At 38.8% G+C, this 27,928-nt stretch overlaps 1 protein-coding gene across 10 annotated transcripts in view; it reads right to left on the minus strand.

The window, feature by feature from the left end:
- LOC132796862 (potassium voltage-gated channel protein Shaker) overlaps positions 1 to 27,928 on the minus strand; it is a 202,983-nt gene that overhangs the window by 86,014 nt on the left and 89,041 nt on the right. The window contains exon 1 of one of the 10 annotated variants that reach the window (XM_060808203.1): positions 4,266 to 4,828. The exons of the other annotated variants lie outside the window; for them this stretch is intronic. Within the exon in view, the coding sequence (XP_060664186.1) occupies positions 4,266 to 4,291 (26 nt within the window). The 5' untranslated portion in view covers positions 4,292 to 4,828. Of the gene's footprint in view, positions 1 to 4,265; positions 4,829 to 27,928 lie in introns of those variants that run through there. 10 annotated transcript variants of the gene reach the window in all.

Here is a 27,928-nt window from a genome sequence, read left to right on the forward strand (position 1 = left end):
TGGGCAACGAACGAGCAAAGCAGTCAGTCAGTCAGTCAGCCAGTCGTAGCCAGAGGATGGGAGAAAGGGGGCGCCAGGATAACAACGCTAAAAGCCATGAACATGGCACATTCGAAGCTGACCAAAGTCCGCGGTCGCCGCTGCCGCGAACTGGGCGAAAAACGGGACGAACACAGGCGACATTCAGACCGGTCAGCGTTCAGTGAAGCGTGTGGCACGAACAACAGAGCGAGACACAGCGAGACAGAGGGAGAGAGAGGGTGAAAGAAAGAAAGAGATGGCCATATGTGGAGGCAAACAAATGCCTTTGGCTTTGAAGCGCCCAAAACGAAAGTAGGTGAAAAGTGTAAATGAAAATATACAAAAAAAAAAAAAAGAAAAACGAAAATAGTAGAAAACAAGGCAACACACAACAAAGTGAAAATCGAATTGTGAAAGGCATTCGATGGCTAACAACGATGGCTAACAGCGAGACAGAGAGAGAGGAAGAGAGAGAGTGAGAAACTATATTGAATTATTTACATGCTTCGGGTGCTGATTTTGAAACCTTTTAAAGCGGCCCAGGCTCAGGCATATGATTAATATAATGCAACCACAACTCTTTCACTCCGCTCTCATTCGCTCTCTCTCTCTCTCTCTCACATTCTCTGGGGCATCGTGTGTGTTTGTCGCTGCGCTTTGTGTCACGTGTGCACTTGAACGCGCCAACTGTAAGCCACAGACGCCATAAAGGCCGACCCAAACACCAATAAAAACAACAACAACAACTGCAACGATGACAACAACAACAACGCGCAAAGCCTATGCGCCCACGCTGCGTATGTGTAATGCAATTATTAATAAGTAAACACACATGCATTTGTAAGCCCCTCGATGCTTCATTCTCCGTGCTTCTGTGCTTCTGCCAGTCAAAGCTTTGGTCTACCCCGACAAAGCTTTCACGCTCTGTTTTTTGTAACAAGCTTTAAGCTGCGGCAGGACAACTACCAAAAGCTTGGCAATGGCTTAGCTTTTGCGTACAGGGTGTTTCGGCATACCAAACCCACAAAAGCTGTTTTAGCTGGCTTTCAACTTGAAAGCTTTGTGAAAATGCCAACTGAAAAGCTTTTTTAGCCAGTTGAAAGAACTTGAAGAAATGTCATATCAAATATTTCAAAATTTGCATTTAAACTACATTCCTTGCCATTTTTTCTTCAATCATTTATACTTTTTAAGTAAAAAATAAACGACTGAAGGGCTTTTTAGCCAGTTGAAGGAATTGCAAGCTCTGCCTTATAACATAATTCAAAAGTTGCATTCAATTTCAATACATTGTATGTTTTGGAAAATACTTTATTTTCAGCTAAATTTCTATATTCTGTTTTTTATATTATGTTCTTCATTAATTTAAATTTTTGAAGCAAAAATTGTCATGTACTCTTTTTTGTTTTTCTTTTTTGAATCACGCTCGCTATTCATTTCATTAATTTTCAACCAAAAATTCTTTCACGGCTTTTTTTACATATATCCAGAACGACATACGTCACATTCGTACATCTTTCCTCAAGGCGTCATAAAAAAAATTTTTTTTATAAAAGACACTCTTTGAAAATATTTCGTTTTCGAGTTGAAAATGGCGGCAAGTAAGAAAGTCGAGTGTATTCGACTATAAGATACCACCACCACTCATTTGTGGGGTATTATTCTTAAAATATACCGAATAATATACCGAATACTCATTATGAAAAAAAAAAATCAATAGAGTGCGGTATTATTCTTAAACCATACCTAATTTATACTGCAAAAAAATTAAAATATATAGCATATATATAACATAAAGTGAAAAATATTACTATTATTACTATATATCAAATTGTCAGCCAAAGCAACAAAGACCCGTAGTAAGTCGGCTTTCCCATACAAAAGTAAAATATCTACAATTTTCATCTGATCGAGACTAAAATTGCAGGAATTATAGAAACAATAGTTATTATCGTATGTAACAAAATTTGCGACTCTAGCTTTAAATTAACAAATTTTGTTATATTCCAGGACGGATGTGGGCTTAGTGGAAAATTAAAACAAACTTGATTGTGCAATTATTACAAATGCTGCCGGAAAAATATTATATATCTATCTCCTATAGTCTCTGAGATCTATGTGATCTAACGGACGGACAGACACACAGACCAATGGACAGTGGACATCTTTTTTATAAAGACTAGCTTTGAAAAGAACATTTGGGTTACGAGTTTGAAATTAAAACAAGTGGGAAAACTACAGTCGAGTGTGCTCGACTGTGAGATACCCGCTACCCATTTTTAATAAAGGCAAAATATTGCGGTATCATTTTCAAAATATACCGAAAATACTAAAAATACTAAAAATATACCAAGTGATATGTTTGGTATATCGATATAGTACACCATTCAAAATATACCATAGACGGCACAATATTGATTGATATTGATTGTCGGCCAAAGCAACTCAGACCCATAGTAAGTAGGCGTTTTTGCCCATACAAAAGAATTTCTTTAATAACTTCCACAATTTTTATCTGATCGTAACCAATTTTCAGGAATCATAACTACTATAGTTATTATTGTACATACCAAAATTCGCAACTCTAGCTTTAAAATTATGCTTGTTATTCGTTTTTTTTTTTGCGGGGGCGGAAGTGGGCGTGGCAAAAATTTGAAACAAACTTGATCTGCGTGCAAACATAACAAATGCTGTCGAATTATAGCTCTATCTCTTATAGTCTCTCAGATCCAGTGTTTCATACGGACAGACGGACAGACACACAGACGGACAGACACACAGACGGACAGACGGACATGGCTATATCGTCTCGGCTGTTGACGCTGATCAAGAATATATATACTTTATAGTGTCGGAGATGCCTCCTTCAACCTGTTACATACATTTCCTGCCGGCACAAAGTTATAATACCCTTCTACCCTATGGGTAGCGGGTATAAAAACACCGCATCGCAAACGTGACGAAAAACGGAATTCATATTTGACTTTATCGTGAAAAATGTCACTTAAATCTGGCTAGTTATTTCTAAGAATCATAATAAAGTAGTATTGTATTCTACTAGTAAACAGTATTATATTTTATTCATCATTTTTATCGCTACTTGTAATTGTCCCCAAAAAATTGTACACAACAAATAAAGCTCTATTTGCTTGCTTGCGATTTAAATTGCAGAGAGTATATAAGAAGTTTGTTATTAGAAAAATGCAAACCATTGACTTAAGTTAATGAAATTGAAGTTTTTTTAAATATATTTTTATGATTGCATTCCATTTGACGAACATTTGTAGACCAAGAATGTAATATATCAATATTAATCATCAAATAGATAGTAAATACTTCGCAAAAATGATCGAATTAATCGTATAGAAAATGAAATATTATTGACTAAAGTTGATGAAATAGAATATTTTTATAATAGCTTGTGAGGCCTTATGTTGAATATTAAATATGAAAATATTTAGCATAGACTAAAGTAGAATACTAATTTCCATTTGTTAAGCCTTAACATATTTACAATTCAAACAATTTCTCAATAAATTGTCATGAGAATGTCCATAACAAGTATTTACGCAAAACATTTGTCCCACTTTTGGGGACTGTCCTTAAACCAATCATCATTTGTTATAGAGATAACAATTGTAATTGATTGCAATATTATTGAGTTTCACTTACCTGGAGGATGTAGAAGAGGCAGCCACATTCAAGTAGTAATTGTAATGGAAAGAAGGAGAAGAAATAGTTCAAGATTAGTAAAATCAATGGCAAGTGGAGGCAGAGCCAGAGGCAGAGATGAGAAGGACAGAGGCTGGTCATTGATACACGATAACAATGCCAATTTGCAATCGAGCATAAAGCAGAGGCAAAGGCAAAGGCAAAGGCAACGAGAAGCAATGTGCAAAGTGCTTAGAAGCTACAGATATATACATACATATATATGGTATATAGTACAAAGTACATATATAAAAAAGCCCAAAAGCAGAGGCAGCCGATATAATAAAGTTGATGTTAATGTTAGAGATAAAGCTGTCAATGTTACGAGTTGAGGTTGAAATTAAGTTTTGAGTTAGACAACGAGTTTTATATACAGCAGCTCACACATACACATAAACCAACACACCCAAAAACACACAGAGAGAGAGAGAGAGACAGATAGAGGGGGAGGAGGAGACAGTTAGGATCCCTCAAAAAAGGGATCGATTTGGATTTGTGCATCACACAGAGACAGAGAGTTTTAGTCCACTTACCCGCCAGCAACAAGTATCATCTGCATGTTGCACTTTTCTGGCCTTTTCTGGTGTCGCGTGCGCGTTGGTGTGCGTGTGTGTCAGCGTCAGCGTTAGCGTATGCGTATGCGTGTGTGTGAGTGTGAGTGTGAGTGAAGTGTGCGTACTTTAATCCCTGTCTGCACTCACACACGCATACACACAGCAATGGGACGCGACGTGCTGCTGCAGCTGCTGATGTTGCTGTTGTCAGTTGTTCTGCTTGTAGTTCTGGTTGCTGTTGTTGGCTCCTGATCAGCTCTGTCTCCTGGCCACAAGGTTGGCTGCAACTGCAACAACGCTTGCAACTGCAACTGCAACTGCATGATGATTGGCGGCCGCTGCTCTTGGCCTCTCCCTCTCTTCTTACGATTATTATCTTATCTTATTGTCGAGTTTTGTGGTTTTTGGTTTTTTCTTTCTTTTTGTTGTTTTGTTTTTTTTTTTTATTTTATTTGGTCGTTGGTGCTTCGACTTGTTTCACTGTCACTGTCATTGCCTTCTCCTCCGGCAATTTCCAATTGCTGCACAGCACATTTGCTTACTCTAGTTTACCACTGCACACACACACATACACACACATAGACAGAGAGAGAAACACACGCGCATACATTAAGCGAGAGTGAATGGAAACGATGAACAAGAAACGAACAACAATAACAACAACAACAACAATAACAACGACAACAACGACAACGATAACGTATCATTTTCATTTGACCCTCTCTCAAAGCACATAATAACAGCTTGAAATGAATCCGAGCCGAAGATTCAATCAGACGTTGGCAATAATCAAGCTCGAGCTGCTTTCAATGCCACTGCTCTAAATTGAAACTGAATTCTCAATTTGCAATCGTGCAATTGTCCAATGACACTAGTCGACAAACACAACTGTTCCAAATGCACGGATGAAGCGATAAAGTTATATTTGACTACAGTAATAACTACCAATAAGTGTTTCTGTTTGAATTCAAGTTCAACAATTAAGAATTTGCGATTGTTATTTTTACACATACATTTAAAAATTATTGTTGTAAGTGTGCCCGCATTGTATAATTAGCAGAATAAACCTGACCGTTTTTGGTTTTAAATATAATTCACTTTGTTGTATGGTCACACTTCATCTTAAATGTGTCTTTGTCTGCACAATCGGTGTGGCTATAAGTTCATTATATATATATATATATCGATAATCATTATCGAAAATAATTATTAAATATTGGCTGTCTCTTACAATAAGTTTAAGTTGAAGCAGGTCAAACGCAACTTTTTTTTCCTATAAATTTTTAAAGAATATAAATAAATGGTTCCTTTACAGCGTTATTGTTATGTTTTAAAACTAATTGAAGCTAGGTTGAACGACAAATGAATTTTGTAATACTAAAGAATATATTTCTGGTTGTTCTTTTTTAAATTTAGTTCCTGCTGCTTAATGTTTTTCTATATAAACATAATTGTAGTCTGTAATTACTTTTAAAATACAATTAGAACAAAAAATAGATAACAATACACAGAAAGAAAAAATGTGCTCAAATCAAGAATAAAATCTTGAATCAAGATTATATGATGTTAAAATTAAACCAAGACTTTTTTTCCCTTAAACCAAGATCAAAATTCTACAAACATTCTAGATTGCCCAATCTTGAAAGTCAAGATCTTAATCTTGTTTCAAAATTGAACAAATCTCAAAATTAAGCCTGAAATCATGATCAATCGTTTTAATATTTTCTTACAATATATCAAGATATTTTCTTAAATCAAGATTTGCAATCTACTTTTTCATCAATATTTTTATCTCGTGTATGAAGATTTTTTTTTATCTATTATTGTAGATTACTTTCATAATTTTGCTATTTATTGCCTAATTAAAAGGCTGTTTAATTGCATCAACATTTACTCTACAGGATGATCGCTTAGCAGCGCAGCTCGTGTCATTGCGCAATGAATTGTGTTGAGTCGCCTTTGAGCCAACTATATATGTTCACTTTCATGGTTCATTCCTTTAATTCAATTTAGTTCGTTCTTGTTCAGTTTTTAACTTTAAATTTCACAATGAAAGCGTCAGAAGAAATCTTCAAAATTCTAGTATTTTCGTATAGTAATAAAAGTTTTGTATAATATTGAAAATTATATCTAAGAACAAAAATGTAAAGCTTGTAACTTATTATTCAAAAAGTATTAGGTAAAACCTTGAATGTTAGAAAAAAATCTAAAACTGAATAAAATTGAAGGAACGAACAGAACGAACTAGTTCACTAATCAAAAATGTACCAAATTAACTTATTTTAGTATTTGGTATCACTTAAAACTTTGAATGTGAGAGAAAAATCTATAACTGCATAAAACTGAACGAAAAGCAATAACAACGATCGATACAAGGAAGTAAAGAAAACGAACGAACCAGCTCACAAATCAAAAATATACCAAGTGAACTTATTCGGTATATTGAATACACAGTGTTGTCAATCACAAATGTTCATTCTAGCGAGTGATCACTGTCTCTACTACACTATCCTGAGTTGCTGCTTCATATCATTTGACAGAAAACTGTTTTGCATCAAGCATTTGCTGTATTCTATTCTTTATTTATTTACATTCGCGTGTGTGTGAGTGTGTGTGTGTATGAGTGAGCGAAAAGTTGTGGCTGGCATTACTAGAGGAAAGTTTTGTTGGAAAACTTTTTGACTAAAACTATTCTCATGTACACTTGACAGTGTTGCACATAAGTTGCTTGACACTTTCACGTTACTTTGTAGCATTTCGCTTCCACTTAAACTTGACAACCGAGAGCTAAGCACACAGCAAATGCGTTGCGCTGCATACTTATCATAAGCACTGTCAATGCTATTGTTGTTGTTGTTACTGTTGTTATTGTTGTTATTGTTGTTAGTTGTTGCTGGCGTTGTTTTCGCGGCTTCTGCTTAGCCACATGTTGCTGTTGTTGTTATCATAATTGTTGTTTTTGTTGTAGTTGCTCTACACTTGCACTTTAGCATAGCCTACTTTTGTGGGCTGCCCACCAAACACAACAAAAAAACAAAAAAAAAAACGTAAAAAAGGAAATTAATTCATTTTGAAATGAATTTTGTTTTGTTTTTATTTCTGTGTGAATTTCTTTTGATTTTGACTTTGAATGGAATTTGAATGTGAATTTGATTTTGTAGCTCATTTGATTTGATTCATTTTGTTTCGTTTCGTTTCGTTCCATTTCAGTTCGTTGCATTCTGTTGCCCGTTGTTCGATGCGATGCGATGCGTTTCGTTTCATTTCAGTGCGTTTCACAAGGTCGACGACATATTGCCATCTCGCTCGCACACGCGCACAGCTGTTTGCGTCGTCTGTCGTCGGTTTATGCCACCGTTGTTGCCGCTGCCGCTGTTGCAAGCAGCTGTTCTTTAGAGTCGGGGGTAGAGGAGGACAGGGGGAAAGGCCAATGTCTTTCAGTTTCAGTTTAAGTTTGTCGTGCGGTTAACCGACGGCATTAACTGCAATTGAGTTGCGCTCAACTTGGCGCCACGCGGCCAACTGACAACGACGCCAGGCCAGCGGTGGCAACGGCAGCAACGACACAAAATATTGTTGTTGTTGCTGCTGCTGCTTCTGCTGCTGTTTTAATTAATTAATTAAGCACAATTTCGTTTATGTGACGGGGTCGCTCATATAATTACAAAACTAAATATTAAGTATACGCCACAAGGCGCCAGCAATTCCCCTGAGGCTGCACCGAAGTCGCCGCTCTTTCGCACACACACACACACACACACGTAGTAAGGGACGGCAGACACAGACACAGACACAGACAATAAAACAGTTAGTTGGCTGGCGTTAAATAAACGTAAATAAACGACGACAGTTGCGGCAAATGTGTAATTGTTATGGCTATTTGGGCAGCGAGCGGGTTCGCGGCGGGTGGCTTAGGAAGTTGTAGGATAAGCATGCGCCAAGTCAAGGCACATACACACACACATACACATCAAATACTATATATATATATATATACATAAAGTCTGTGAGAAAAACGCGGTCTCATCAGTTTTTTTTTCCTTAGCGTTTTTTTTTTTGTCGCCATCAAAAAATTTGTTTACATTCGCAAAAAATAGAACCGGGCACAGAAACAAAAAAAAAAAAACTGTAAACGCTGCAGTAAGACGCGAAAAACACAAACACACACTCACACATAGAAAGTGGCTATGTAGTCGAGTACATACAAGGGGCACTGTTAATGTTGCTGAGACTTTTCATTCACCTTACGATATGTTTTTTTTTTCGTGTTGCATTGTTAATAAGATTAAACGCAATTTGAGGTAATTTAGGAACACAAACACGATTCGCGCAAAAAAAAAAAAAATAGGTGAAAAAAATTGAACACACACTGAGCGATTTACATCCGCATTCGCGGCACACATTGCGTATACGTAACGTAAATGCCGCGCGCGCGTTGATGCCAAACGCAATGAAGTAAACAGTAGCAGCAGCAGAAGCAGCAGCAGCAGCAGAAGCAGCAGCAGCAATAGCTACAGCAACAACAAACACGGCAAACAACAACAGAAACTAGTACAACAATTCTATTTGCGGGCTCTGTTTCAATTTGCCAGCACGTTCCGTTTTGAGCAGCTGAGACACACAGACGACAGACGACCAGCGGGCAATGGCCAAGGGGGCCCAACTAAGGAACGTTTTGGCAGTGGAACAAACTCTAGCGCCGGCTTTGGCAATGTAACACTGACACACTGACATAGACAAACACACACACACACACACACACGCAGAGTGTATTGTGCGAATGTGACAAGGAAGGGAAAGGAAAGGAAAGGGAGAAGGGTAAGGGGAAGTGACAGGTACTTAATGTTCTGTGCCAGGAACTTTTGTAGTGCACATTTCAACTTGATTTGCATTTTAGTCAATTGTTTTGCGGTTTGCAAATGCAATTACACCGAAACACAGTTTGGCCAAGTTCCAAACAGACAACACACACACACTCTCGAACCGCACCGCACCGCACACATACATACATGCGTGTGTGTGTGTGTGTTTGGCACACGCACTTGCTCGTTTTGTCACGTTACGCGCAGGCGAACAAAATTATGATCCAACACTTTGCGCTTCAACTTCACAACCAAAAAAACGAAAAAAAAAAAATGGAGAGAAAAAAAATACAACGCCACTTGTATGCTTGCAATTTGATGAAAGTTGTAAACAAAGAGCGAACGACAACGCAAATTGACAAAAGAAGTAACGACAAACGACAAACGACAAACGGTAAACGCTAAACGGTAAACGGATAATGCTGCGCAACAACAAATACTACAGTCGCATGTCTGTTTCACGTTTTTGCCAATACGTTTCCAGCTTCACTGAGAAGATGCCTTTGCTGCCGCTGCCGAGAGAGAGAGAGTGAGTGAGAGAGAGAGCAAGCAAGGCTGTATGTTGGGAGAGCAAGTCATTGAGAGCGATGGGAGAGCGGCAACAGTGAGTGAGTGAGTGAGCGAGAGAGCGCATTTCGGTTTGCATTTGGCTTTGCCATTGATGCCTTGGCGATGCGCTCTGTGTGAGAGCGAGATGGTGTGCAGCATGCGGCAGCCGTTGCTCTCATTATTGTTTTTGGTTTTGTTTTTGTTATTGTCTTAACAGAAGTTAAGCATGCCGTTTACGTTTATATTATTCCTATGCTTCGCTTTCTTTTTTTTCCTACTTGTTTTCGTTCTTGTTCTTGCAGTTCTTGTTGTTCGTGTTGTTGCTGCTGTTGATGCTTGGCTGTGTGCGCGTAATGAGACAACAAACAAAGACGAAGGCCGATTTGAACTTTTGACTCTTGGAGTCGTCGTCACTCTCGTTCTTGCTCTTGCTCTTGCACTTGCTCTCGCTCTGCTTCACTCAGCTGGACCGCATGGCGCCTTGTTGCTGCTGCTGCTGCTGCTTCTGCTGCTGATGCAGTAGCTACTCTGCTCTGTTGTCTTTAAGGTGTTTGTTTTCTTGTTTTTTTACCAATTCATTTATGTAATTTTCATTAAAATTTTCGCTCGTTTCATGCGCGTCCGCGTGCGCCGTTTATGCAACTGGCGATGGCACAGAACAATTTCACCATTGCAGCGACAAACACACACACACACACACACACACACACACACACACACACACACACGTTTACACACACACACACACACACACACCTCGATGAGTTTCGGCTGCTTTAGAAATTGAAATGGCAAGAACAAGAACAAGAATAACGGCAAGCCGAAAAAAAAACAAGAACAGGAACAACAACAACAACAACAACAGCAGCAGCAAAAATTGATTGCTAAACGCTGAAGGACTCACAAAACAATGCAATGAAAATGCAATGAAAATGAAAATGGCGAATGAAAATAACGTTTAACGTTTTCTTTGGCGCCATCAGCTGGCTAGTCCCTTCCTACCTCCCCACCACCCCCACCACCACGCTTCACCATACACAGCTATCGCCTGCTTGTGTGTGTTTGCTCTGCTTCTTCTTGCTCATTTCCTCATCGTCACTTGCACTTTAGCAAGCCAGCATTTTATGCTTGTAATTTGCTCGAAAGTGCAAGCACCATTGTGCAAGTGCAAGCGAGACAGAGAGAGCGTGTGCACAGCAGCGGCGTAGTGGAGGGGACGCAGGAGCGGATGTGGGCGCAACAGAGAGGGGCGTCAATTTTTGTTTCTCTTTTATTTTTACTTTGAATTTTATTGCCGTGTGTGTTGGTTACACAATACTCTATAAACAGACCAAAACACACACATACAATGGCACACACACACACACACACACACACACACACACACACACTGAGACATAGGCACATACATGTGTAATTATAGACAGCTGCTCCACATAGCATACTCTACTCGCATATGCATGTGTAATTGCATATGTATGTTCATGTGTATGTTCATGTGTATGTGTGTGTGTGTGTGTGTGTGTGTGCATTGCAGACCGTCTTGGGGCTTAGACAACAAACAGCAAGCGACAGCGCAAACAAAACACGCAAAGTGTTCACTCTAATGACGCTTTAGCTGCCAGTTCGTCAGTCTCTCAGTCTGTCAGTCAGTCCATCCGTCCGTCTGTCCGTCAGTTTAAATACTAACACAATTACAATTACAACAAAAGAAACTGCCGGAATAATCGGCGTGTTGTGGCTGACTTTGATGAGTTTGACTAAATGAGTGATGCGATTGTCTGAGCATTTGTGGTTATTGTGCTCAATTGTTTATCTCTGTCTGTCTGCTGTCTGTTGTCTGTCTGTCGTTGAATGGGCGATAAATATATCGATAAATTGCTCATCAAATGCAAGCATAAGTATTCAATCATTGAAACCAATTTCAAGTTGACTCTCGCTAAATTGGCGATAAATATATCGATAAATTATATAGCAAAAGGGAAGAAAATGCAAATGTTCATTTATCAAATTCAAATTAAAGTCAAGTTCACTTCACTTTTATTTTCAAATATAATATATGATATATGTATAGCAATTAATTCTCTTATGTCATATTTCTTCCGTCTATGCATTGTATTTAGTTAGCTCTCTTTTTTCTCTTTCTGTCTCTCGTTGAATGAGCGTTAAATATATCGATAAATTGCTCAATATTCGCAAGCAAAAATGTTCAATCATCGAATCCAAATCTAAATTTGCATTAAGTTGTTTACTTCACTTTTCTTTTCAAATTAAATAAGTAAAGCAAATTATACTTTTGTCTGTCTGTGGCTGAATGTGCGATAAATATATCGATAAATTGCTGAGCAAATGCAAGCATAAATGTTCAATCTTCGAATCGCACCACATTCAAGTTAAGTGCACTTCACTTTTCTATTCAAATTAAAAAAGTAAAGCAATTAATTCTATAGTGTAATCTTCTCTTCATCCATGCTTTGTCTCTAAATAGCTAACTGCTGCCCTCATTCTCCTCCTAGAGATGAGCCGATAGACACAGAGTGTATCGATAACCCAGTTAAGCACTGCAATTAGCCATTATCCCGAGTGTGAAACGAGTTATCGCTAACGCTTCACTATTAAGTATTAATCAATGGTGATTAATGGCATAATGAAACTAATACAATTTTCCCATTACATGGAAAACAGAAGCTGGCAACTAGAGGGCGAAACATCAGTTATTCTCGTATCCTTTTTCTCATTTCTGCTGTTGTTACATGCTGTTGCCACAGTTCACTTAATTTATTGAATATCAAATGAACTTAATCAGAACATCGACACTGTGCGAATTGAGCAATAATGAAAGATAAATTATACTTAAGTGGACAATATTCGTTGAAAGTTGTAGATTATTTAACATATTAAGGACTAAAAAAACTGTGGAAATCATATTGAAAATATTATTGAATATGAAAATAATTACAATATATAATATTCATATAATCTTAACAACAATAAATGGCTAGTTGTATTTTTTATTGTAATCCTTGATATATCTTAATTTCATAATTTAAGAGCTAACAATTCGCAAATGTAGTTGCGAAGTTCACAAGTCAATAATTTTAAGAACGTTCTTGAGTGTAGATGTTTGTAGTTAAATCAATAATTTTCAGATTCATTCAAGTTCTTGATTGTTTTCTCAGTTCACAATGCGAGCTATATGCTAAGTTAATCCCGAATAAAGTCAGGATTGTTTCAAGTAAAAGTGAGAGAAAAATAGTTTGTGAAGATGATGAAATATTATTACGATATTTTAGATAATATTGCGATAATTAACTATAATTTCTAATATATGTAGTATCTATGAAATGGATATCTATCGTTTCTATAACAAATATATCCATAAGTTCTATAATCACTCCATTTTTTTTTTTTTGCAGTGTAAAAATGCATTCGATAATGTTGTTGCTACTAGGACATCGCTGCTGCTGCTGTTGTTGTGAAAGGAAAGCGGTCAATAAAGCAAACATTTTATTTTAGACTGGGTCAACCAGATAGACACACACACACACACACACACACATACATATGTGAAGAGAAAGAGAATGGAAAATTTAATTTGCGTACCTATTGATTTTCGGGCATTCGCAACGCTTTTTGTGCAAATTCTCAAACGCATGAATTTTTTTTTAGCTCATGTCTATGTCTTTAAACCAGATGGGAAGAGATGGAAGAAGCTGGTGAAGGTTGAGAGAGCGAGAGAGAGAGAGAGACTGAAAAGAAGACTTAAGGAATATTTACATTTTGTGCAGGACATCCTCGAAGGCGTGGTAGATCCTTAGAAGGCTGCTGCTAGTCCTACTTCTGATGCTACTCCTGATGCTAATCCAGCTACTCCTGATGCTGGTCACAGTCACAGAAATGTTGCTGCCACTTGAACAAAAAGGAAAACAAAACAAACCGCAGGCTTTTCCAACGCTTTGCGGGCGCTGCACGCGGCTGCCATTTTCACGTGGCACGAAAGAGAGAGGAATATAGAAGAGGTCGGAGGGAAAACAAAACGAAGGAAGCACACAACCCGCAGGAACGAACTCCAACGCGAAGAAAACGAAATTGAAGTCTCAAAACACGGAACACTGTGAGCCAAAATAAAAAAAAAATGGCAAATGCTTTGCACAGGCGACACTTCCGCTTTTATTTGTGCGCCGCGCCGATTGCAACTGCAACTGCAACGGCAACGGCAACGGCAACTGCCAACCGCCAGCAACATCAGGGCACAAAAAACCAAAAAAACAACAAAATGGACAGAATATCAAAAAATAGCAGCCGACAACCGAAAATGTTTGCCTGACTGCCGAAAAAAAAACACACACACACACACACAAAATAGCAACAACAATCTAGTGCAAAAGGGCTGACAGCTGAAAGGCGGCTCGCACACGCTCCTGCAACAATAACAACAACAACGACAACAGTGAGAAAATCATAAGGGACAGCAGCAACAACATGTTTGTCACCAACACCAGCAGCAGCAGCAACAGCAGTAGCAGCAGCACCAATAACAACAAACGCTTGTAAAAATGTCAACTAACAACAGCAAAAAATTAAAACAGCAACAACAACAGCAGCAGCAGCAACCACTACAACAGTTACAACTGGCGACGCTAACAGCGACGCAGCTGCCGCTCAACTTTGGCCCAGGCGCTCATCAATTGACGAAAGGCGTCGGCCTCCAGCAACAGCAGCAACACCATCAACAGCAATAGCAACATCTAGAGCAACAGCAACAACTACAACAACAACAGCAACAATATTCTAAGACATAAGACGCAGAACAGCAACAGCGACGATAGCGTCAATTTTGCAGTTGCTGCTGCAGCTTTTGGCGTTTGAACTACGCCAGCAACAGCAGCAACAGCAGCGGCAGCAACAACAACATCGACAGTAACAGCAGTAATAAATGCAGCCACTTAAGTGCGCAATAGGTCTATATGTTTGTGTGTGTTTGTCGCGCACATTTAAGCGGACACTTTGTCATACGAGGCGCCTCAACAGAAATGTTATTTATACAGGCCAGCCAAGTGTGTTGCTGCTGTCGTTGCTGTCGCTGCTGTCGTTGCTGCTGCTGCTCCCGTTTGTTGTTGCTGCTGTTGTTTGACGCCCTTTAGTCAATGCGCTTATTGTTCGCTTGTTGGCATTTGACTCTATATACTATATTGTTGTTTGTTTTCATTTCAAATGCAACTTGGTATATCGATTTATTGCGCAGTATTTTAATATACCATAAATAAAAAATATAAATGTACAATAAAAAGTACAATAAAAGTTGATATAATTTATAAATCTTTGTAACTTGATACTCACATACCGCGTATCTGTATATCGATTTATTGCACAGTATTTAAATATACTAAATATACTACTATATCCAAATCGTAGATATCAGCTAGCTAAACAAGTATTTAAAGTAAGCAACGTTTGAGCAAAAATCATTGCGGTTTGTAGCACAGATAACTTCTGATCTGTGTGTTATATCGACTTATTGTACAGTATTTTAATATACTAGAAGTATAAATGTACAATAAAAAGTAGAGAACTGCGAATGCGCATTAACGTGGATATAAGCTGGCTGATATGTTACTGTGTAATTTAAAACTCACATACCATGTTTCTGTATATTGGTTTATTGCACAGTATTTAAATATACCATAAATACTTAGGAATATGAAGGTAATGTCGAGAATATCCGCTAGTTAATGAGCTTCTTATCTAAATAACATAAGTACTTAAATCATTGCGGTTTGTGACACATATATATTGATTGCGCAGTATTTTAATATACCATAAGTACTTAAGTAGTATACTGTGAAAAAGTAATATCGTAGAAATCAGTTCGTTGATTTCCTTCTAAGCTAAACCAAAGTTCCTTTGCAAATACAGAGAATCAGTATAACGATTTATTAAATAGTATTTAAATATACTAAATCTACATTTCAAACCAAAAAGCTGCGTATACGTAATATCGTGGATATTAGTAAATTGATGCTATTCTAGCAGCTTATATCATTGCAGCGGATCTTTACATCGATTTCTTGAACAGTATTTAAATATACTAAAAGTATATACAAATCTGCGAAAAAATGCTTAAATCTTTTCAGTTTAAAATGTACACGCAGTTACAGGGTATCTGCTGCATTGACCCAAAGCTCTTGTTGTTATTATAATCCATGCGTAGATATAGATAATCTAACAAGAGTTTGACATGGATTTTCTTTTCTTTGAAACTTAAAGAGTATGCGTATACAGGGTATCATCGAGGCGACTACAACAATGCGTCAAAGGCAAAGTTGCAAAGAGAGCACTCAAATTAGTAAAAAAAAAAAACTGCTCTGCTTTATTGTACTAATAAAGTGTACAATATTTTGCTAGTCCAACGGCAGTTTTGCTGTTTGACTTCTGGTTTATACCCAAATAAAATATATAGCACAAATCTAGGGTATTTGGTAGTCGAGCGACGGCTTTGCTGTTTAATTTCTGGGACTGATTTGTTGACAAGCGACAACAATGGGAATCATATTACGAAATTTGACTTGAGCGCAGCAACAAAGAGATTTCGAATAGATGTATGTGAAGTATATATAGTATATAGCTTCTGTGTGTGTGTGTGTGTGTGTGTGTGTCTGTCTGTGTGTGTGTAGGACATATTTGTGTTGCTTAGATGGCACTCGGAACAACATAAGCGATAAACAAGCAAAGACCGAAAAGTTGCTGTTGTTGCTGCCAGCAGCAGCAGCAGCAGCAGCAGCAGTTAACACAATCGGAGCAACTTTTCAGTGTCGCACAGCTTGAATGTGTGTGTGTGAGAGAGTGTGTGTGTGTGTGTGATTGTGTGTGTGAGAGTCTGCGTGTGTAATAAAAGCAATCAGCAGGCGGGCGATCTAGTGAAATCCAAGAGTTGCTCGCGTGATGCGAGCGAAAAGTTTATGACTGCAAATAAATGACAACAGCAGCAGCAGCAGCAACAATAGGAAGAAGAAGACAAAGTGGAAGAGGAAGAGGAAGTGGAAGACAGCAGCAGCCAAATGACAACAGCTAAAAGTCAGCGTCAGGCAATAAAAAAAGATGAACGACAGACAGACAGGCCGGCAGCAAATAAATCGCTGCTGACGTCGTCGTCGTCGTCGTCATCTTCGTCTTCGTTGTTGTCATCGCCGCCACGGGGCAACTCTGGCAACTGACAGCAATTGGCAGCAAACTTTGGCAACTTTGTCGCAGCGGCCAATAAATAAATGAAGCAGCCCGAAGAGAGAGAGAGATAGAGAAGGAGCAGCAGCTGAAGCAGCTGCAGCAGGTCATAAGACAAAGCTGCCACAGCAGGTGGCACAGGTGAGTTGCACAGACGAGAGAGAGTGCAGCGACTAGACGCTATGACGTCAGCGAGTTCATCAACTGCGCTCAGCGAAGCTAAGCGAAAGGGTTGCAGCTGGCGTGTGGCATGTGGCATGTGGCATGCGGCATGTGGCGAGGAGCATTTGGCTAATGGGAGCGCTGCAGTGTGGCGCCGTCGTCGCAGTCCCTTCGACCTTCGTCGGGTCTGCTGCAGCATGCGGATGCCACACACACACACACACACACACGCATACATGGACACACACTCAGGTTGCACATTATTCATGCAGCTGCCGCAAGTGGCAAGGCAAGGCAAGGCAAGTTGCACTTTCACTTTCACTATTCGCCTTCTGTTGTTTCGTGTTCAATTTGCCGGCGTGAGTTCAAGGCCAAGTGAGTGCCCCCAAACACACACACACACACACACACACACACACACACACACACATACATATATAGACACACATTAGGGGCGTGGCTGTGGGCAGATTTGGTTCGTTAACAGCGGCAGCTAATTGGCGGCACTTGAACTAAAGTTTTCTACACACTCTCTCACACGAGTTGCTGCAGTGCCTGGCACAACTTTTCATAGCATACTTTTCAGCGTCGCGCGCGCAATCTACTTGAATATTCGTAAGTAGATTCGTGAATATTCGTGCTCACATTTGTCCAATACCAACAGCAGCAGCGACTCTCTCGACGTCTTCAAGCTTTCGCCTTTCATACACAAAATATCTGAATGAATCAAGGTTGCCGACTGCCGACTGCCGCCTTGCCTGAAGTTTGGCTTTAAATAAGCCAAAGTCTTTTGCCTCGCGTGGCTTTTGTCTCCTTACCTCCTCCTCCTCCTCATTCCCCTTCCTAGCACAAACAAAAAGCAAAAAATGATGGGTTGTGCTTGCTCGATTTAATATAGATGATTAACGTTTAAAAGCTTGTGACCGTAAAAATGGAAACATCGACTTTCAAAATAGACTGTATTTTTTTTTTTGATTTGTAATTTGTTTTACGTTTTTCTATTCTATCTATACTATTGTTATCTCTTAATTAAACTGCTGTTTTATTCTTATTTACATAATATTTACATTTACTAACTACCATTTTATTTTATTTTAAATAAAATAATTTTTTTTATTATTATTATTATTAATAATTCCTTTAAGTGCATTATAACAACGGCTGCTGTTTCTTGCTTTCAATTCTGGTATATTTAGTTTACTCTATGCCATATTTAATAAAAAATTTAATTAAGAAACCAAATATAGACTTCAATTTATATATAAGTATTAATTTGGTATGTTTAAAGAAATAGATCGTTTTTTAAATATAGGCATCTAAAATATTTGATTGTAGTGGTATATTTATATACCGAAAATGGCCAAATTTACATTTATTTGATATACTTTAAGAATAATACAGAATTCTTTTCCATATTTTCAAAATAAATGCAGGTCGAGCACACTCGACTGTATTTTTCTTTCTTTTTGTAATTGAATGCTAGAATTATTTCATAGATTTTTTTTAAACTTTGTCACATCTTTTTTCGAATTCTTTGAATTCATGTTATTAAATAATTTAACATTTGCTTGACCCAGAAGAAAGAAATAAAAAGCAAGCGCAAAGTCAAAGTTATCGATACGAGTCGTAGATTGCATCGATTGTGTGTTATCGATGCGAACAGCCTGAGGCGTTGAGAAATGCAAATCAGTTGCCAACTGCAGTACTCAGTCTATATATAATGCATACGCGATTGCTTGCAGCCCTGCCACGCCCACCTGCAAGCCACACTCTCGCTTCTGACCTCACCAATGAGCTGCCCCAACAGTTCCCCTTTCCCTCTCCCTTTCCGTTTCCCTTCTCCCTTGCATTCCTTGATTTTTTCGTAATTAGCTTCAGTTACAAAGTGCAAAATAAAGTTGCGACTGGGCGTCGAAATTTTGTATGCCATTATTTAAACCCTGCAACGGAGGGGTATATACGTTGCCCTGAGATAATTTAAATGAGCATAATTGATTGAAATTTGTAATTCATCAAAAGTGACATTCGACATTCTCTGTTAATTAATAAATGAAATCTACAAGTTAGATAATTATATGAATTGTAATATTTATTTCGAAGTTCGAATTTCAATGTGAATATTAAATTGAAAATTGTAATTCGGTTTATTCCAAAAACTTCAAATGTTCTCCTCACATTCTTTGTTAATTTTCGCTGATTTTTAGTTCAATTCAGGGTGAATTTAAGCGTGAATTTCAAATTGAAAATTGTAATTCTGTTTCATACGAAAACTTTAAAAGTTATATTGACATTCTTTGCTAATTTACGCTGCTTTTTAGTTAAAATAAACCAACAAAAACAATCAAAATAGCAGTAAAACAATTCATGCTAATTCGTCAGTTAAGTATTTTTAGAAAAAATTGAAACAGAGAGAATTGAAATATAAAAAATAAATTGTCTTTAAGAAAGACAGAAATTGAAAATGTCAATTTTGTTTATTCTTTTGACACTCTATGTTAATTTATTTACATGAAATCAACAATTTAAATGGAACATCAAAATATCTATAAATATACACAATAATATTTTGCGTGCTATTATTCTATAGGGTATGTTGCAGTCGAGCATTTCGCGACGTTTGCAACGCTTTGGCTTGTGTGTTGTTTTTTTTTAGCTTTCACTTATCGCACCACAAAGATCGCCACAAAGGCCATGTTACGAAATTATTGGACACACACACACATACATATTCACGCAGTCACTACACAATACTACACACACACACACACATACACACACACACATGCGACGCTGACATGCAATGCAAATAGTCAACACGCCGCCACATGCCGTGCACACAAATCAAGGGCACTTGGCCCATGTTACCCCGCCTGCCTGCCTACTTACCCTTCCCCCTCGACACGACTCCCTCCCGCCCTCTGCAGTGGGTGGGGGCATGGCGGGCAAGTGGGCGAGGTCGCTGTGGGCGGCCAAGTTTGCCGGGCAATGGCAATTCAAATGGCGGCTACAAGTCGCCGCGACGTCGCATGTTCGTTTCTGTTTCTGTTTTTTTTTTTCGCTCTTTCATTTCTTTTCTGTGCTTTTTTGTCGCCTGAAGTTGCCGGGGCGACAGCAACATATGTGTGTGTGTGTGAGTGGGCGTGACTGTGTTGTTGTTGCTGTTGCCAATTAACTGAAACTGCAGAGTAATGTTTGCCAGGCGCGAAACTCAGTCACAAGTCTGACTTTGTTTTGCATGTCGGCACAAAAAAACAAAAAGCAAAACACACACACACACACACACACACATTAGACACCCCCGCACACACACACACACCAACATGCACACCTGCTTTGTGTTTATTATTTAAGTTATTGTTGTGTTGTGCTGTTGCCGGCTGTTGTTTCTGTTGCTGTTGTTGCTGTGGCATTGACATAAATTTCGGTTGGCCAAATGAAATGGCAGCGACGGAAGCAGCTAAAAAGCGCGCAAATAATAACAACAACACCAACAATAGCAACCGCAATGCAAAGGGCAAACACAACACACGCGACACACACACACACACACACACACTTACACATTGAAGGCAACACACACGCAAGGCACATTAAAGCAATTTTCTCGCAACATTTTTTTCTGTTTTGCTTTTTATTATGAGCTGTTGTTGTTGTTACCCATTTCTGCAATTTTGTTATTGTTATTATTGTTGTCGCTGCTGTTGCTGTTGCTGTGCTTGTGACACATTACATAAATGCGAAATAAGCTACACAGCGTAGTATAGAGAAATGCGATGAAAAGCGCAGGAAAATAAACCCCAAGAAAATGCCGTTTCACTGAGATGAACGAAAGGCTAACGGCAAAATCGAATATTCGATTTGCTCGCTCTCGCAATGCACCAAATGCAATGCTTGACTATCTGTCACACAAGCTTGAGAAATGAAAAAGCAAGCCAAATGCTCCTCGCTCCATAATAGAGTGAGCGAGAGCCTTAAGGAAGTTTCGACTTAAGCTCAAGGCGAAGGCGCTTAAAGTATTCAAGTAAATCGAAGAAATATGTCAAATAAAGCATTCAGAATTTTACAACGTATAACAAAATAAGGAATTCATTTAAGATCAAATAGAACAAATATATCGAATATTACAATGAGCAATTGCGAGTAATGACACACTTAATAAATTTACAAATTTATTGTATTTAATGTCGACAATCGTAGATATTAAGTCGAGAGTTGACTACCGGTGTGGTAATATTTATATACGTATATCAAATTAATATACCGAAAATATACCAAATACCAAAATATACTCTCTCTGGTATGTAGATATACTATATTAAATTCAAAATATACTTGGAGTGCACAAAATACGAGATTGTTAACTAAAATAGATGCTAAATTTAGTATATTGTATATATTGTATATTGCTCAAATAATTATTTTAAAATATACCATATATTGCATATATTATACCAGATTGTCAACTAAAATCTACCCAAGGCTATATTTGGTATGTAGACATACCATTAAATCCAAAATATACCAAAGAGCTCAAAAATAAACTATTGCCAACCAAAATAACTAAAACACGACATCAGCAGCAGTTTTTTTTTCACACAAAAGTTGTTCCTAAATAACTTCTACAATTTTTATACTGTAGTTGTTATTGGGTTTCTTTTAATGAGAGCAAAGTGTTCATTAGAGGTAAGAAAACTACATCAATTGGCAATTCTTTTCATAAGATTTGAATATTCTCAATTCTCTTTGAATAAATATTTGAATAAATACATAATTATTAATTCATTATTATGCATAATAATTTTTCGTGCAAACAATTTAAGAAATAATCTCTTTACATATTCTTCAAGAGATAAAACATTTTAAATGACAAACTTAGAAGACTGCATTATTTCTCTCTACTCATAGTAACTTGGACTTAAACTTCAGAAAGTTCATTTCACATTGCTTGCAAAAGAAATAATTGAGATTTTGCATGAAGGCGTAGAAACTGCATTAATTTATTAAGAAAAAAAATTCAATTATTGCATTTCTCTTATAAATTATGCCAAAAATGTTTTGTGTCGACGATAAGTTGATTTAAAATGTTCTTCGACATTTTCTGTTTAGTTGAAAATAATTGTATTTTTCGATTGAATATTTTCGCATTTAAAACATTTAAATATGAAATGCAAGAGCATGAATTTAGTATGTTATATTATTTGCATTATGAAGAAGCTTCAATTATTCCATTTGCATATTCTGTTATATTTAAATAAATTTGTTGCTTAATGGGTTTTACTTAAAAAGTCATTTAAAACATGTTTAACTCTGCATTAATTTATGATAAATAGTCAATTCTATTACCGCTTGCTCAGGCCTACAAAATTTCTTCAAAATTGTCTATTTTGTAACCCTTTTGACCCCAACGTTGCTTGTGTGTAACTTCGTTTTTCCGATGACAGTCTATTTTATTTGTATCCGTCAATTATTAATTAAAAAGATGCTTTGATATGTCTATGCTAAGTGAGAGCAAACATATTTGAATTTGAATAACATTAAGTAAAGCGTATATTGGGGCACCCAATATTTGTTTTGAACTTAATAAAAGACGTTTCACAAAGTTTTGAGCTAGTTAATTAATATCAACAGTTTGCAAATATTTAAAAGTGACCAAAAAAAACTTATTTAAAAATTATATGGTAGAGTACAAAAATGTATCGCTTCATGGTTTAAGAAAGATCAGACAAAACACTGCATCAGTAAATCGTAAATAGTTAATTCTTTTCACTATTTGTAGCTCTAGCAATATAAAGTTGATTAGCGACAGGATTTGTATATTAAAATAATATTTTGTACTCACAAAGTATCAAGAATTTGCAAATATTTTCAAACACACACATTCAAAATAAGAAATCAACGCATTTCAATCGTTGATTTATTTTATTGGCAACATTTTAAAATAGTTTCAAGTCTCAATAAAATTGATGTGCTGAAGCTAATTGCAGCTCGCGAATTTGTTTGATAAACTCGGCAAAGAGAAACACAAAAAATCTGTTGCATAACAAAATTGCGAAATTTGGCACGAATTTCTTTTCTGCACCTGTTTGGAGCAAACATTTGCCTTTGACCTTGGGCCAACACACATACACGCACACACACACACACACACACACACACACACATATGTGAGTGTGCGTGTGTATGTGGAGCACGTGCACGCACACGAAAATACATTAATTACAGCAACTTCTCTTATGCAACATGGCAACATGACGTATGCGTAATGAGCCAGTCAGCAGCAACCAAGTATGTGTGTGCGTGAGTGTGTGTGTGTGTGTGAGTGGAGTTGAGTTGAGTTGAGTTGAGTTATGCCGGCTCCAGTTAGTCGCACAGATGACTACGCACATTCGTTGCTTCTGGAATCGAAATATATTTTTGGCTGCGACGATTGGCGACAAACGGCGACAACACGACTCGCGGACAGACAGACAGACGGACAGACAACGGCGCCGGCGGCTAGCAGAAAGCAGAAAAAAATCTGGCCAAAGATATAACAATAACAAGCTAAAAGCCAAAGCCAAAGAGGCGGAAGTGAATGCCATTTTTGGAGTCGTTGTCTCGATGCGACGGGGCAATGACTTGGACTTGGACTTTGCTTGGCTGGCTTGCTTTGAACCCGTCGCCAGACGCCAGCCATTACGCATACGCCATGTTGAGCAGCCAAAAAAAAGAAAACACCAAAAATTGTAATTCCCTAAAGAGTTGTTTGTTCAGGATAATTCACTCATTACTTATAAATTTCAAGCATTAAATACATAGCTAAAATCGCAATTGAGAAAATTGAAAAATATTGCTTACCAAATTTAGTTTAGTAAAGGGTATCAGCAATTCGCTGTGTGTGGTAAAAGCTGTGAGTGTGCCGAAAGAAGTTGAAAGCGAAAAACAAAATAGGAAGCTGTAAACTGTGGTTTTCAAAATCGAAGCTAAAGCTAAAGCTGAAGCTGAAGCCGAAGCCGCAAAAGTCGCAAAGTCGGGTGAGGAAAGCAGCAAAGAAAACAGCAAAGTTTGAGTTGTAGATTTTATTTTTCAAAAATTCAATTTGTTTTTTATTCTTAACGCAACGAAACAGCAATTAAAATACTAAATTACTACGCTAAAATACTAAAAACAAATTACTAAAAAAAAAACAAAAATTAATTGGCCTGAATTTGTATGTGTATTTTTGTGTAAGAGAACTGTGCTTTTGTTTTTGTTTTTTGAGTTTTTGTTTTGGGTACTTCTCATAGCCATAGTCCTTGAATTTGTCCTTCTCCTTGTCCTTCTTCTTGCTCACAGCTGGCGTGTTCTTTCGCGGCCGATTCATCAGCGGATCGTCCATGGTTCGCGATGCCTGCTGACGCACTTGAGCTGGCGGTCCCGGTGGCTTCTTCTTCTTCTTCTGCTCCGGCTGTGGCAACATCAACTGTGGCGGCAACTGTTGCAGGTGTTGCTGCTGCTGCTGTTGCAGCAACTGTTGCTGCTGCTCCTTGCGTTCGAGAAACGCTGCGTTCGCCGAGGCAACGGTGGCAATCCGCTGCTGCTGCTCCAGCTGCTCCTGCTTCTTCTTATGGAACTGCACCAGATGCGAGCTGCGTCTGCGCAACGCTCCGCCACCTCCGTAAGGTCCCAGGCTATCGCTGACATTGCTGGCGCCAACGCCAAACAGCTTGCGAATGCGTCGCTTGTTGATAAAGCCACCAAAGTTCACAGCAAGTCCCAATCCCAAGTTGCCTCCTCCTCCTCCTCCTCCTCCGCCTCCACCAAAGGCTGGACTCTGCGCCGCTGAGCTGCTGCCCGCCTCGCTGCCACCGTTAGCCACCATCTGGCTGAAGTTGCTGTCGAGATCGTAGCTGGCGCTGCCGTTAAAAGTCCCGCCACCAATTGTGCCCGCCGAATCGGCGCCACAGGGAAAAAGATATGTGTTCAAAGTGCTTAGCGTGGTCGATGTTGCCGGTCGACTGATCGCCCCCAGACTCAGGCCATTGCTGTTGCTGCTGCTGTTCTGTGCGCTGTCCGTGGGCAACAGTTGCAGCGTCAGCGGCAGCGTTGTTGCTGGCAGCGGTAATGTTGCTGTCGTTGATGATGGCAACATCACTGCCGTCGAGCCGCTGATGTTGCCGCTGCCTGCAGTGCTGCTGCTGCTGTCGTAGCTGTGCGGATTCACATAGATGTGATTGTTGTTGCTGCTCTGACTCTGACTCTGACTCTGGCTGCTGCTGCTGGCGTGTGTGGTTGCCGCTGTAATGCCGCTGACAACCAGGCTGCTGCTGTGGCTGCTCTCGTTGTTGTTGTTGCTGCTGCTGCTGCTCTGGCTCTGGCTGTTGTTGTTGTTATAGTTGCTGCTGCTGGGCTGCGGCACATGGTTGTTGTTGTTGCTGGTGTGGCTGTTGCTGCTGCTGCTGTAGTTATTGTTGTTGTTGTTGTTGTTGCTGCTGCGAGCTGGCGCCGTGGCTGGGCGTGGCTGTGTGGCAGCAGCTGTTGCTGTTGCTGTCGAAATGTCAACAACTTGACGACTGCTGCTGCTGCTGTTGCTAGTTGTTGCACGTGGCTGTTGCTCGTTGCCATTGCCATTGCCATTACCATTGCCATTGTTGTTGGTGTTGGTGTTGGTGTTGCTGTTGCCATTCGGTGCACTCATTGTTGAAACCAATTATTGATATATTTGTTTGCTGGCAGATATATTTTGTGTATTACGTTTTTCAAAAATTCTTATCAAATTCTTTGTTAAATTGTGCAATTATAAATTTGAATAATTATATTTGATTTTTTTTTCTTTGGTTAGTATTATTATTTATTGATTGAAAGTTAGCTATAAAGGTGTTTAAAATTGTGCCTTTACGTATTGATTAATTAAGTATTTATTTTGTTTGCGGATTCGCTGAAGCTTTGTTTAAACTTTTCGTTTTTTTTTTCACTGCACTTTGCGAGGACAAAAAAAATTAGTTGCTGATGTTGTTGATGTTGTTGTGGTAGGCCACTTGTTTATCACAGTGTTGTTAAGTGCATTGATAAGGCTAGACACACACACACACACACACACACACACACACGCACTCACGCACACACACAAACGTTGTTTAAGTAGTTTGGTTTTGCACACGAAAAAAATTGCAAAAAATATGCACGGATCGCGTTTAGCTTGCTCTTTCTCTCGCTCTTGCTCTTGGTCTTGGTCTTGCTGGTAGGCTGACGCCGCTGTCTCTGTCGCACACTTAGTCTGAGCCTTGGCTAACACACACTGTGTGTTATCAGTCAGAGCCACGTGCTTAACGCGCCGCGTGCCACAATTGTATGAACTCGACGTTGACAAAGCGCCAGCAGTCAACCAACAGCAGCAGCAGCAACGACGACGACGAAGTCAGAACACACACAGACAGCGAAATACGAGTGAGAGCGAGATGGAGAACGCACACGCACGAAGGCGCTGCTGCTGGCTGTTAACTGGGCCGACGAGTTGGCTAACTCGAACTGCGACTCGAGTGTCGAGCGTCGAACGTCGAGAGTCGAGAACGTCGAGAGTTTGAGTCCTGGACGAGCGCGCGTTGCTGTCTGCCAGCGTCGCGACTTCTTCAAAAAATGCCAAACAATTGGCCAGAAATCTAAGCCAAAAGCAGCACAGACAAACCACTTGAAGCACACACACACACTAACACACACACAGAGGCAGTTAGTCATAGTTGTTGTGGGGTTCGGGCTGAATTTCGGGACTGTTTCGGTTCAGTTGAGTTCACTTCATGGCTAACTTAACTAAATGCCGCGCTGCTGCAGCAGACACACACACACACACACACACACACACATACTAACACACTCAGCGGCAAGTTTAACTCAACTCGGCTACTCATCGGCTGGCAACTCGTGAACTCTGACAAAAACTGTAACTGTAACTAATGTATTATTGTTGTTGCTGCTGCTGTGGTTGTTGCTGTTGTCGTTGCTGTGGTTGTTGCTGCCTGCCTGCCTGCCTGCCTGCCTGCCTGCCTGCATGACTACCGAGAAGCCAACATTTCAATTCGGATTTAACGATTCGTGGCTGGCGCTTTTTTAGTTCTCGTTCCTCATCGCGTCCTCATTGTCGTTGCTCTTTTGCTCATGCTTGCTTTTTGCCTGATTTCGTAACAGTTTTCCCACTGTGTCTGTGTGGCGATTAATATAAATGTGCCTCGCTCTCTCTCTCTCTCTCTCTCTCTTTCTCTTTTACTCCTTCTCTCTCTCTCTCTCTCTCTCTTGTTCTTTCTGTTCTGCATTTGCTGCTGCAGTTGGTTGCTCGTTCAATTGCCGCAGCTTGAAATCAACAACATCTGCAACACGCGGCGTCGCTTCATTGTCAACAACATGCCTCCTGGTTGTTGTCGTTGCTCTCGTTGTTATTGTTGTTGCTGTTGCTGTTGTTGCTGTTGTCGTTGCTGACAGCGACAGCAGCAATAATACTTTAACCACTTATGAATCAGTACCGACAATCATAACAGATATTCGCTGCCTTGGCTAATAAACTGCAATTGCAATTCAGAACTTTTAATATGCCACACTTGCCCTGCATTTTGCAAATTGTTCAAATTTTATTTAATTATAAAAATGTATACATCATTTTTATCACAACTTTGATAAAAATACAAAATTAGAACAAGTAAAAAACTTTTTAGTAGAGCGTGCTCAACTGCAATATGCATACAAATTGGCAATTATTTTAATAAATGCATATTTTGAAATATTTAAAGATAGTTTTATTGCTTTTTTGGGGAAATTTGATGGAATACATAATTGAAAATTTTTCAAAATAACATTAAAATCTATAATTTTTCATATTTCAGGACATGTTTGGATACCATA

The sequence above is a fragment of the Drosophila nasuta genome, chromosome X (assembly GCF_023558535.2).
Source record: "Drosophila nasuta strain 15112-1781.00 chromosome X, ASM2355853v1, whole genome shotgun sequence".
Lineage (NCBI taxonomy): Eukaryota > Metazoa > Arthropoda > Insecta > Diptera > Drosophilidae > Drosophila > Drosophila nasuta.